Below are 12416 nucleotides of genomic sequence, written 5' to 3'. Positions count from 1 at the left end.
ATTACAGCGGCACTTGGAAACTAAGCATCCTGAATTTAAAACGGTGATTTGAAGCCCATCATCTGTAGCCACATAGAAGGGCTCATTGATCAATTTTGGAATTATTTCCCCGAAAGAAAGAGCAGGGACAATTTGAACAACTGGATCCAAGATCTGCTCATTGCACATGGCACTCGCAACAGGCCTCCCTCTGTCTGAGCAGGAGGCGTTGATCGATCTTTCGTGTGACGAGCTGCTGAAAGTCAAGTTCACTGACTGGACAGGCCCTCGCAAAGTTCTGGATATCAGTCCGGAACGACTACCCAGTGCTGTGTAATGCTGCGCTGAGAAAGCTTTTGCATCAACATACCTCTGTGAAGCGGGATTCTCGGCTCTGACATTAATAAGAAATAAATGCAGATCTCGCCTCAGAGTAGAAGCGGATCTGCGCCTCTTTCTCAGCACAACACAGCCACGTATCATGGAACTATGTTCAAATGTACAAGCACACCCTTCCCATTAAATCTCGTTTTTGTTTATTCTTGAAAAGCGCATGTGAACGCATAAAAAATTGCTAAATATGCCTTGATCGTTTTATAAATGTGTATACAGAAACAATTCCGTTTGATAATATTCATTCATTTCATTAATAACATTCTTGTCATTTTTGTAATTCCTACACTACACCGTTACAATGATATATAAAATATCATATTATATTATATACTCATTCAATATGCAGATGACAGAAAATATTATATGCCATATAATATTTTCTGTCATGTGCATATTGAATGGGTATTATTAATCTACTATTACTACTAATACTAGCCGAGAGTAGGTCAAATGTGGGCTGGTAGCTCTCGGCTAGGTGGCAAATTAAAAAGTAGATCTTGGTTCAAAAAAAGGTTGGGCACCCCTGCACTACACAAATGATAACATAGCTGCAGCTATAGCAGCAACTATGAAGCATGCATTTAGTGTATAATACGAGTGCACTCACTCCAGAGTGTGGGGCCAGCTGCACCACAGGCCTGGGTCCAGACCCCTCATGTCCAGTTTGAACTTGGTCAGACAGAAGTCATCGATCAGCCACTCATAGAGACCACCGTCACAGCCTGACGCCGCCGGAGGAACCTGGGCTGCGGAGAAGGAAGGAGAGAGGGAAAGAGGGATAAATAGACAGACAGACAGACAGACAGACAAAAAAAATTATAAGGAAGTTGCATTGTTCATTTCAATACCTGTAATAGTACAGTAGTCCACACACATATGTGCATTCAGTTAAGTTGGAATATGACTGTAATACAAACAGTTCAGTTTGTCAGGTACATGCAACACAGATTACAGTGTTTACATCTGTCTGCTTGAGAAACTACCATGTTCTGCAATAAAAATGATTGAAGACTAAACTTTATTTTATTAGATAAAACATGTTGACAAAGTTTTACTTTGCAGTTGAAAAAAGGTAATAAATTAAATTTGATCAAAAAATAAATAAAAATAATTAAAAGAAATTCGCAATACTCAGCGTATCGCGATATATTTAGTATCGCGATACTATCGTATTGTGACGCAAGTATCACGATAGTATCGTATCGTGAGGTCTCTGGCGATTCCCACCCCTAATAGATAGATAGATAGATAGATAGATAGATAGATAGATAGATAGATAGATAGATAGATAGATAGATAGATAGATAGATAGATAGATAGATAGATAGTTTGAAGTTTAGTTGTCATACAGAAGTACAGAATACTTTTATACAAAATGCTTCTTACTGTTACGCTCCAGAGACTGTGCTAGACAAGATAAGTATGAAATAAAATAGTATAGCATGTAAAATAGAAGTAAAAATAGAGGTCACAGTGTTCTGTATAGACATATGTACAATGTTCGATGCAGAATAGAAGTAACTGAGTTACCATACAATATACAATATACTATGCAATGTACTAATATACAATACTATATAGTGCAAAGCAGAAATGGGATGAGGTACAATTTAGGTACAATTTACAGTAAGGTGTACGAGTTGTAGTGCAAATCATTTACCAATAAATATAAAGTGTGTTTAGGTGATCTAAAGTGTGGAGAGTGGGTGCTGCAGTGTGTTGTTTGTTTAAAGTGAGTGTGTGCGTGTGGATGTGTGTGCTGTGTGCATTTGATGGTTGTTGCATAGTGTTTATTGTTCGTTGAGCAGCCTGATGGCCTGGGGATAGAAGCTTCTTCTGAGTCTCTCTGTGCTCGCCTTGAGACTCCGGTATCGCTTGCCTGACCGCAGCAGTTCAAAGAGGCAGTTGTTCGGGTGGCTGGAGTCCTTGATGATTCTCTTAGCCTTACCCCTGCACCGCTTGTTGTAAATGTTCTGGAGGGTGGGAAGCCCCCCTCCAATTGTGCGTTTGGCTGAACGTGTCACTCTTTGTAGTCTGCTTCGGTCTTGTGCAGTGCTATTCCCAAACCAGGAGGTGATGTTGCCAGTCAGGATGCTCTCTATTGTACATGAGTAGAAGTTCTTAAGGATCTTCTGACTGACTTGGAACTTCCTTAGGCGCCTGAGGAAGTAGAGGCGTTGTCGTGCCTTCTTCACAACACTGTCAATGTGTGTGGTCCATGTCAAGTCCTCGGATATGTGGGCTCCGAGGTACTTAAAAGTCCTTGACCCCCGACCTCCTAAAGTCCACAATCATCTCCTTTGTTTTGCTGACGTTCAGGGAGAGGCTGTTCTCCTGGCACCATCCCGCCAGGACCTTGACCTCTTCCAGATAGATAAATACATACATACATACATAGCGATACATAGATACATAGATACATACACACATTTGAATACTTTATTTGGTTCCACAAATTATATTATATAAACAGGGAATCAAATATATCGGGGCCAAGCAGCACTGAACACTAGCACCTCCTTCTCCACACGGCTAAGCTGCCAATTATAGCTGAGACAGAGCAATATTTGGCAATTTGTTTGGCTTTTCTTTTAGACATTGTAGCCATTCTCAGACCGGTCATGGTGCATTTATATATTTATATACATGGGTGGCCATACATACATACACACACACACATACATACAGTACACACACACACACACACACACACACACACACACACACACACACACACACACACACACACACACACACACACACACACACACACACACATACATACATACATACATACATACATACATACATACATACATACATACATACATACATACATACATACATACATACATACATACATACATACATACATACATACATACATACATATAACATACATACATACATACATACATACATACATGCATACATACATACATACATACATACATACATACATACATACATACATATATACATACATACATACATACATGCATACATACATACATACATACATACATACATACATACATACATACATACATACATACATACATACATACATACATACATACATACATACATAGAAAGAAAGTTACGTTTGGGTGACCTGGCCACATGCTGCGAGCTGATTGGTTGGAATTGACCAAGCTAACATCAATAAGGCAAGGCACCGCATGGGGACTCATCCCCTCGTTCCATCAAAACCTTGACAGTGAATAGCGAGCAAGAACAATCGCCGTGGCAATAACAATGGATTACGAAATGTGACGCCGTCATTGTTTAGAGTGCATTCGGTTCCTGGGGCAATTAGGAATAATGTTTGTCGAACGAGGTCGCGTACTCTGCGCTCAGTCGATTCCACGTCAGTCCCCCCCCCCTCCCTCCTCCCTCCCTTGTCTCCTTAACTTTGAGCAAGTCTGTAAGGGGAGATTTTAATTTGCCGTCTAAGTCCCAATCCCATTTGTTTACTTAAGGGAGGCATCATGTAAACAACCTCTCAACTTAAAAGCGCTCCGCTATCCCTGCTGGATTTGTTGCTAAGAGGCAACTCCGGGGTGAGCGGTGGATAGAGTTAGAAGGAAAATAAAAAGACTTCAAGCTGGCGGGCATCCCCCACATAGAGTGCCCTGGGTTGTTCTGTAACGATAGTGAACCACGTGACCAGGTCCTGTGCTGGCCTGATAACACCCGGCTAGTTCTCCCCCTCTGGGTTTGCTCTCGGAAATCCCTTAAAAGGTAGACCGGAGGATTTGCCGGAATGGGGTTCTCCAGGAATGTTGCAAAACAAAGGGTTTTAGTTTAGGGGGTTCTTTCGATGTTACAGTAGTTCTCCTACTGCCCCGCCCTCCCCCACAGAGTCATGGAACTTGTAAAAAGAACGTGGCTCTTTTATAGTTTCCTTGGCGAGAGTCATCTCCCACTCTTCGGAGTGAGGTTTGCATTGTCGAGTTCACCTTGAAAGTCCCGGACTCATGGCCGATCGCTGTGCGTAGCCTACTGTATGTGCCATGGATGTCGTCTGGTAATGTTGGATGGATTTGTATTGTCGTGTTGAGAGAGAACGAGAGAGGGAGAGGATTACAAAGTGAAACGGGCAGATTGTGGGCGGCACGTGGCACCCCTGGACAGTCGGTCATCATGGCAGACCGATTTGGGAACCACTGACAGGCTGCCCGTTGAACCTTATGGTAACTGTTAACTTTACGTTTAAAAAAACCCAAATCGTTTTCAACCGGGTTATGACCCTCAAGATAACCCTTATGCACATCCCTAATCCATCCCCCATCCCCGCTCAACTCCAACCCAAACATCAGACCAAAACTAAAACTATTTAAACAAAGTGAGGTCACCGTTTGACGACATTACAGAGTCTACCTTTAAAGGTGCTATAGATAACATTCAGCCACTAGAGGCTGCACAGCACGTCATTTATCCAATCAGGTGCATTTCACATGGCGAAATGGGAGGTAGGGAGGGGAAACATGCCTGCAACCTGTAAACAACAAACTTACATTTTGGACCCGCAAAAAGAAAACCAATGAATGCATCACTAATTCTTTGGGGGGGGGGAAGCAATCATTTTTTTAATAATTACTCTACATACAAATGTTATCTATAACCCCTTTAAACTTTAAAGGAACACGCCAACATGTGAGAGGTGTTAGTTGGACAATGCCTAGGTTAACCGACCATGTCCGCTTCCATTCATTGTGCTAAGCTAGGCTAACATGAAGCCAGATAGCTTTCTACTGAACACACAGAGAGGAAACTGGTATCTATCTTCTTGTCTCTCTCTGGAGAAGACGGTAAGCTAATTTCCCAAAATGTTCGCGTGTTCTTTTAAATGCCTCTTTTGACACACCCTCTCTATGAATGTCAATTAAATAACTACAGTATGTAAATGTCAATTAAATAACTATGAGGGTAGGGTAGGGCCTCTAAATGATATCGCGATATTTTTTGGCCATATCGCGATACACGATATATATCGCGATATTTTGACATTTCCTCTAAAGCACTTAAAAATACTTGATTTAACCCTTTGATGCATACAGTCACGCCAATATGATGATTATAATAAGTCCCTGCAACATATGTTTGCATTATTAAACCATGAAGATGCTTTAAAAAATAATTTAATGAAAATGTACTAAGAGTAGTCTACTGACACACTAATAAAAACTGACACACTAATAAAAAAGTGTATTTACATCTAAGACAATTTATATAAAAACTCTTGGGTGCCTAAGACTTTTACACAGTACTGTGTTTTCTATCCACTTTAGCCAAACACACACACACATGGAGACGGAGATGTAAATGTAAGTTATGTTTAAACTTCTGTTGTCAAGCGTTGTCAATATAACCCACCCCCTTTCCTCACGAATGGAACTAGTCTTGTGGAGTCCGCTTTGACCGTTTTCCAGGGTTAGCAGCTATCGCTAGTTAGCTTAGCATAATCCTAATGGATACCTTGGTTAGCAGCTACCGTTAGCTCATTGCTCGTGTCAATTAAATTGCTGTTATTAAAGGTCCGCGCTGGTCTGTCTAATGAAATTACAACCGCAACATTATATCGCACTGTACAGCCCTGACTACACTAACGTTAGCCTATAGCTCCGCCGAATTGGAATGATCTTTTTGGAGAACATCTGATCTGAGGTAAGGAATCTATTTTACAAGTCTTGGGATAATCAGAATTGTATTCGCTGAGATCTCAGCGTTCGCCCTATGTGTGTGTGTGTGTGTGGGCGATGGCTTTGAGGAAATCAGAGAATCGATTTTTCAGATCGCCTATATAGCGTGCATACGTACACATATAATATCGATAATCTAGCGTTTATTTGAAAACGATTCATAAAATGTAATAGGCCGAAAAATGACAACGTTTTTGTGTATTCTAGAATATTCCAGTAAAGGGCGATTATCATGGAATATTTATATTTTCCTTGAAAACGAGGGCTTTTCAAAATGCTATAAAACGAAAATGAACTGATAAAAAAACAATCCGCTTCGACAATGTTGACTGGAAAACGAGTCATTGATAAGTAGGGATGCCCCCCGGACCCCGGTTCTAAACGGGAACCGGTACTAAATTAGAAAAAAACTGAGTATTTATAAGCTCCGACGTTATCGGTACTGCTATCGATACTCTAGAAATTATTATTACTATGAGTTTTTTTTTTGAGGAATTTAAACGTTGCAAACTATCTCTACTCTCTCTGTCTCTGCACGAGAAGCGAGCCGCAGCGAGCCATTATTACACACACTCGTCGCGAGCCGCTCACACTCACACATACACACACGGGTACTTAAGGGAGGTGTCAGTCAGTGGCTCCGTGCTGCTGAAGCGCAGCACACAGACGAGTTCTGCACTCGTCATGGCAGAGAGAGCAAAGCGCTCGAGAGTCTGGGTACACTTTACGAAAGTCGACTGCACGTTGCCACAAGTGCAATAAAACATTTGCCAGTAAGGGTGGCAATACAAGCAATTTGTCAAAACATCTGATGTCAAAACATAACATTAGTCTGCAGAAATGCGCCGTTTTTTACTGCTTTGCTCGCAGTGTTCCATCTGCATCCACGTCCACTGCAGGTAAGCCAAGATACAGAGTTAGCTAGGCTAATAACGAATTATTATGAATAGTGTAGTGCCGGAGGAAAAAGGAATAATCGTAGGCAACGTAATGCTTGTTTAATACACAAGACAACTTCAGTCAATACAGAACAAGAGCACATGTATATCGCCAGAACAGTAAAGATCACAAAAGCAAGTGCAACCGCAATAACTGTCCCCTCTGGCCCCGGTGCCAGATCAGTAGTTCCCTCCCACTACACAACACAGTAAGAGGAGAACACGAACCATAATGTAGTCACTACAATAGGCTAATAAATAAAATATAATTGCTTAGCCAATTGTTTAGCTACAAATATATTAGAAAGATGAAAGATCTTCAAGCTGAGGCTGCAGCCACCATGTCCCAGCCCACCCCTCCTCCCTCTACCACCACCGGTCCCAGCAAGCCCAAAGTCCCTTCACCCTAGCAGCTAGAGGAAGGATGACAGAGTGTCACAGCCTCTACTAATAACATGGAGTATTGAACCGTTTTTAACAGCTGGGTATTGGGTGGGACATTCTGATTTAAAGGGGACATGCGTTGCTATTCCTAGCACTATTTGGGCAACTTTACACAATTCCTGTGAGTGTATTGAAGACATCTGTAAGTTTTTTTTTTTTTTTTTTTAATGCATTGTTTTATATTTCTAATCAAGTACTCAAAACCATCATTTTTCAGCTTCAAGATTTCAGGCTGTTATGGCCTGGCTCCGCCCATAAGCACTTTGAGTGACAGTCAGTCCACACAGTCTGCGACTGGTAGACAGAGAGAGATAGAGAGAGAGAGAGAGGGAGGGGGTGGGAGAGAGAGAGAGAGAGAGAGAGAGAGAGAGAGAGAGAGAGAGAGAGAGCGAGAGAGAGAGAGAGAGAGAGAGAAAAAAGACAGGCGTTCTTTTTTTCTCTGCCTCTCGGGTGTGGGGGGGGGCCCTCCCTTCCTCCCTCTCTCTTCCTTTTTTTCTTTCTATCACTCTCCCGTTCAGAGGTGTGTGTGGCGCGGCAGGTCCCCCCCCCCCCCCCAAGTGCTCCTGAATGCTCTCTATCTCTCTCTCTCTCCCTCCAGAGTGCACGCAGAGTATGAGGAAGTGGTTTCCACTCGCTGTGTACAGTCAGTCTATGTAGATTGTGGGCGGGCATTAGCTACAACCACAGAGCCAATCACATCACTGTCTGCTACCCAGAGCCTGAGTAACGTCATTCAGGCCTTCAAATCAGGATGGCCTAATTTACTGGAGAAGGAAATGATCTGAGCTGAATCAGAGCAATCCGCCAATATGGTATTTAGACACTAAAACACATTGATACTAACTCCTATTACTATAATACAATGCTAGAGACTGAAAAATGACATTTATAACGCATGTCACCTTCTAAGAACTTTCTAAATCAAATAGAAAGTCCCAAAATAGTTAATTTATCTGACTGCTTGTATTAATTGATAAAAAAGTAGCCATGTGCAGTAATATAGTTATATAAAAGAAGAATAAAGCAATGTCGATTCTGTAAAAAAGAAAAAAGAACCGATAAGAGTATCGATAAAGTACCGAACCGTTAAGCAGTATCGATTAGTAGTATCGATAAAATCCTAACGATACCCATCCCTATTGATAAGCGACGGGCAGATTAGACACATAGCTGTAACGTTCCTAGGGCCGGCCCTGGCTGGGCCGGTTATGAAAGGAACAGTGAACATTTCCTCCCTCCTAACATTGGTCTCCTACCTCCTGACAGTGGTCTCCTACCTGGTCTCCTACCTCCTAGTGGTCACCATCAGATGGGCCAGAGGAGACAAGCCACCATTTTGTGTTTCTTTGTTATTGTTGATTTGATTGCTTCATGTTTGTTGTGCTGGCCTTTTCCCTTCCTTGTGTAATAGTCTTCCCCTTGTCTGGTTGTGGTTTGTGATATTGCCTTTGTTATTGTTGTGTATTGGTTTAGTCTAGTTTGTGGTTGATTGTTTCTGTATGTTTGGACTGTCCTCACCAGGTGTTGTCACTTATAATTAGCCGTTTATGTTCTGTTGTTATTTGTAGTTTAGTCTTGCTCTCTCTCAGTTCTAAATAAATAGAACACCTCCTTTTGTGAAGAGCAACCACCGTCTCGTTCTCTGTCATTTTGTAGCTCTGGGGCTCCTCCATCCTTCTGCTTACTGGGTTCCGTTCTCCCCCCATTCGTAACAGAATGTCGCCACCAATACTGAACCCAGCAGAAAGAGTAAAGGGGACAATGAGAGTTATCCTCAAGTTAATGGAGGGGGATCTGTCCACCTATGCCCCAGCTAAATGTTTTTTTTTACTTAAGACGATCCGGTCCGTAGCAGACCAGGATCCGGATCAGGAGGCAGAGATGGGGGTGTTGGCCAACAAGGTCGCAGTCCTCATGGAGAGGTATAATTTCCCTTCACCCTCTGATCTGTCTCTTGTTTGTGGCTCTGCAGCTAACCCGGCCTCCCTAGCTAGCATTGTACCTACAGCTAGCGAGGTCTTCCCTGCTGCCATTAACCTCACTGTTAGCCTAGCTCCTAGGGCTAACCGGATCTCCCCAGCTAACATTTCCCCTACAGCCAATCCAGGCCCCACGGTTAGCCCAGCCCCCGCAGCTCGCAGACCTCCAAGAGCTGGCAAGACTCGGAGGGCTAGCGTGGCTAGTGCAGCAGACGAGGCCTCCACAGCTGACCCGGCCGTCGCTGCCAGCCTGGTTCCGCTCGGTGTAGCCCCGGCTGTCATCACTCCCCCTCCGGCTTCCACGCCCAGCCCAGCCTCTACGCCACGCCTCGCCGACGAGACTGCACCGGTCTCCACGCCCAGCCCAGCCTCTACGACTGGTCCGGCTGCAACGACGGGTCTCGGCTCCTCATCTCCGGCCTCTACGCCACGCCTCGCCGCCGAGACCGGACCGGTCTCAACTCCCAGCCCAGTCTCTACGGATGGTCCGGCTGCAACGCCGGGTCCCGGCTCCTCGATTAGGCCTGGTTCTCCGTCTGGTCCACCCCCACGCCGTGACTGGCGTCCTGGTCCTCGCCGTGGTCTTCGCCGTGGTCTACAGTGGGTCCTGCTCCGGGGGTCGCCGCCGCCGCACCTCCGTTACGGCTCTCCTGGACCGGTCCCTGGTCCGGCGGTTGGAGGGGCTCCCGTCCGGGATCCTGCTCCCGAGTCTAGCCCTCCTACCCGGGTTTTGGTGCCCATCCCCACCCCCCCTCGTCGGGCCGCTGTTCCCAGGTGTAGCCCTCCTCCCCGGGTTTTGGTGCCCATCCCCATCCCCCCTCGTCGGGCCGCTGCTCCCAGGTCTAGCTTCCCTCTCCAGTTCCCGGTTTCTTCCCCCCCCCCCCCCCCCCCCCCCTCTCCGGGCATCTGCGCCCGTTTTCGCCCCTCCTGGGTTTTTTCCTCGACCTTCTGGCCCCGGTTCTCCGGGTCCTCGCCCTGGGGTTTTTCCGGGGTCCCGGCCTCCTGCTTCGCCCGTGGATGGACGATATTCTTGGGGGTCTGGAAGCCCCCCATTCGAGGGGAGGTACTGTAACGTTCCTAGGGGCGGCCCTGGCTGGGCCGGTTATGAAAGGAACAGTGAACATTTCCTCCCTCCTAACATTGGTCTCCTACCTCCTGACAGTGGTCTCCTACCTGGTCTCCTACCTCCTAGTGGTCACCATCAGATGGGCCAGATGAGACAAGCCACCATTTTGTGTTTCTTTGTTATTGTTGATTTGATTGCTTCATGTTTGTTGTGCTGGCCTTTTCCCTTCCTTGTGTAATAGTCTTCCCCTTGTCTGGTTTTGGTTTGTGATATTGCCTTTGTTATTGTTGTGTATTGGTTTAGTCTAGTTTGTGGTTTATTGTTTCTGTATGTTTGGACTGTCCTCACCAGGTGTTGTCACTTATAATTAGCATAGTATTTAAGTATGTCGTCTTCCTCTGTTCTGTGTGGCGACATACTTCCTGTTCCTGCCCTTGTCATGTTGCACTGTGTTGTCATTCTGAGTAAGTGTAGTGTTTTGTTATTTACTGTTATTTTCCGTATTCTCAAGTTTTGTTTCACTAGTACCAGCACTGCTGCACCGTTTATGTTCTGTTGTTATTTGTAGTTTAGTCTTGCTCTCTCTCAGTTCTAAATAAATAGAACACCTCCTTTTGTGAAGAGCAACCACCGTCTCGTTCTCTGTAATTTTGTAGCTCTGGGGCTCCTCCATCCTTCTGCTTACTGGGTTCTGTTCTCCCCCCATTCGTAACACATAGCCATAATTTAAAACATAGATTAGGCGTTATTAACGCTAACATTGAAGTGGATGGTGGGCATTCAAGCGGTAAATCAAGATTAAGCTTGGGCTCTGAAAGTGTTAAAGGAACACGCCAACGTAATGGGAAATGTGCTTACTGTCTTATCTGGCTGCAAGCTAGCCTATGTAACCCAGGGTTCAGATTCATAACTATTTAGTCATAGGGACATAAATAGTTAATGCTATTAGGTAAGAACTTTCTAGAACGTAAAACATTCTAGAACCAACTTTGTGATGTCACCGTATGATGTCATAATTAGGGATGGGTACCTTTCACATTTGAACCGATACCGGTACCGGTACCTGTGATTCGATACCGGTACCCAACGGTACCTTTTTTCGGTACTTTAGTCTCAAGAAATTTAATTTGCCGTAAAAAAAAATCCAAACTTCAAATAACTACAATTTCGACAGTTTTCGGCTTGTCATTGCTCCGACTGCTTTGTTGTTGAATCAAGTCAAATCCTAGGTAAGCATATATTGTGCGTGTGAACGTTGACATGAAGAAAAAAGGTAAAAAAAAAAAAAGGTAAAAGAAAATAATTTAATAAAAAAAAAAAAAATCGGTTTCTCACTTGATTCGATACTCGGTAGTACCGACGTGTTTCGAAAATTCGGTACCCATCCCTAGTCATAATAGAACATTCCGGAACATTTTAGATTCCTATATAAACAGGCGATTCCTCAGTTTCTCTCTCTCTTCCTCAGCATCTGAACCAGCACTGAACAGACTGAATGGACTAAACACCAGACTGAAACCTGCAATTCTCAACCAGCATCCCGGAGCAGTTCCAGACCACCCATCACCACGTGTGCACCCCCGGGACGAGGCGGTGTGCTGGACCGATACCAGATGGCGAGCCAACCCCGGAACATTTGATATATCTCAAGGCTAATGCCAGCCTGATGTGGATACCCCTGTTGCTCAACTCTTGTTACACCAACCGTCCGGTAGGATTGAACTGATTGAACAAGACTACAAGGACTTCCAAGGGCTTCGACCCCGTTCACCTTGTGTTATTTTGATATGGTATGTTGTATTTGATTTGATTTAACTTGATATATGGGTACTGATATTCTCCTATAGGAAGGGAGAATTAAAGGGTAAATTCACCCAGTGAGATACTTAATCACAGTATGATGTCATAA

The 12416-nt window shown here is 44.2% G+C and overlaps 1 protein-coding gene across 1 annotated transcript in view; it reads right to left on the bottom strand.

The window, feature by feature from the left end:
• The window catches only part of LOC311236404 (receptor activity-modifying protein 1-like), a 46963-nt gene that overhangs the window by 22601 nt on the left and 11946 nt on the right, over positions 1-12416 (bottom strand). The window contains exon 2 of the mRNA XM_084324078.1: positions 983-1121. Coding sequence (XP_084180204.1) covers positions 983-1121 — 139 coding nt within the window. The remainder of the gene's footprint in view (positions 1-982; positions 1122-12416) is intronic.

Source organism: Notolepis coatsorum (genome assembly GCF_963971535.1).
Source record: "Notolepis coatsorum genome assembly, chromosome: 1".
Lineage (NCBI taxonomy): Eukaryota > Metazoa > Chordata > Actinopteri > Aulopiformes > Paralepididae > Notolepis > Notolepis coatsorum.
This window is presented reverse-complemented; position numbering and strand designations above follow the sequence as displayed.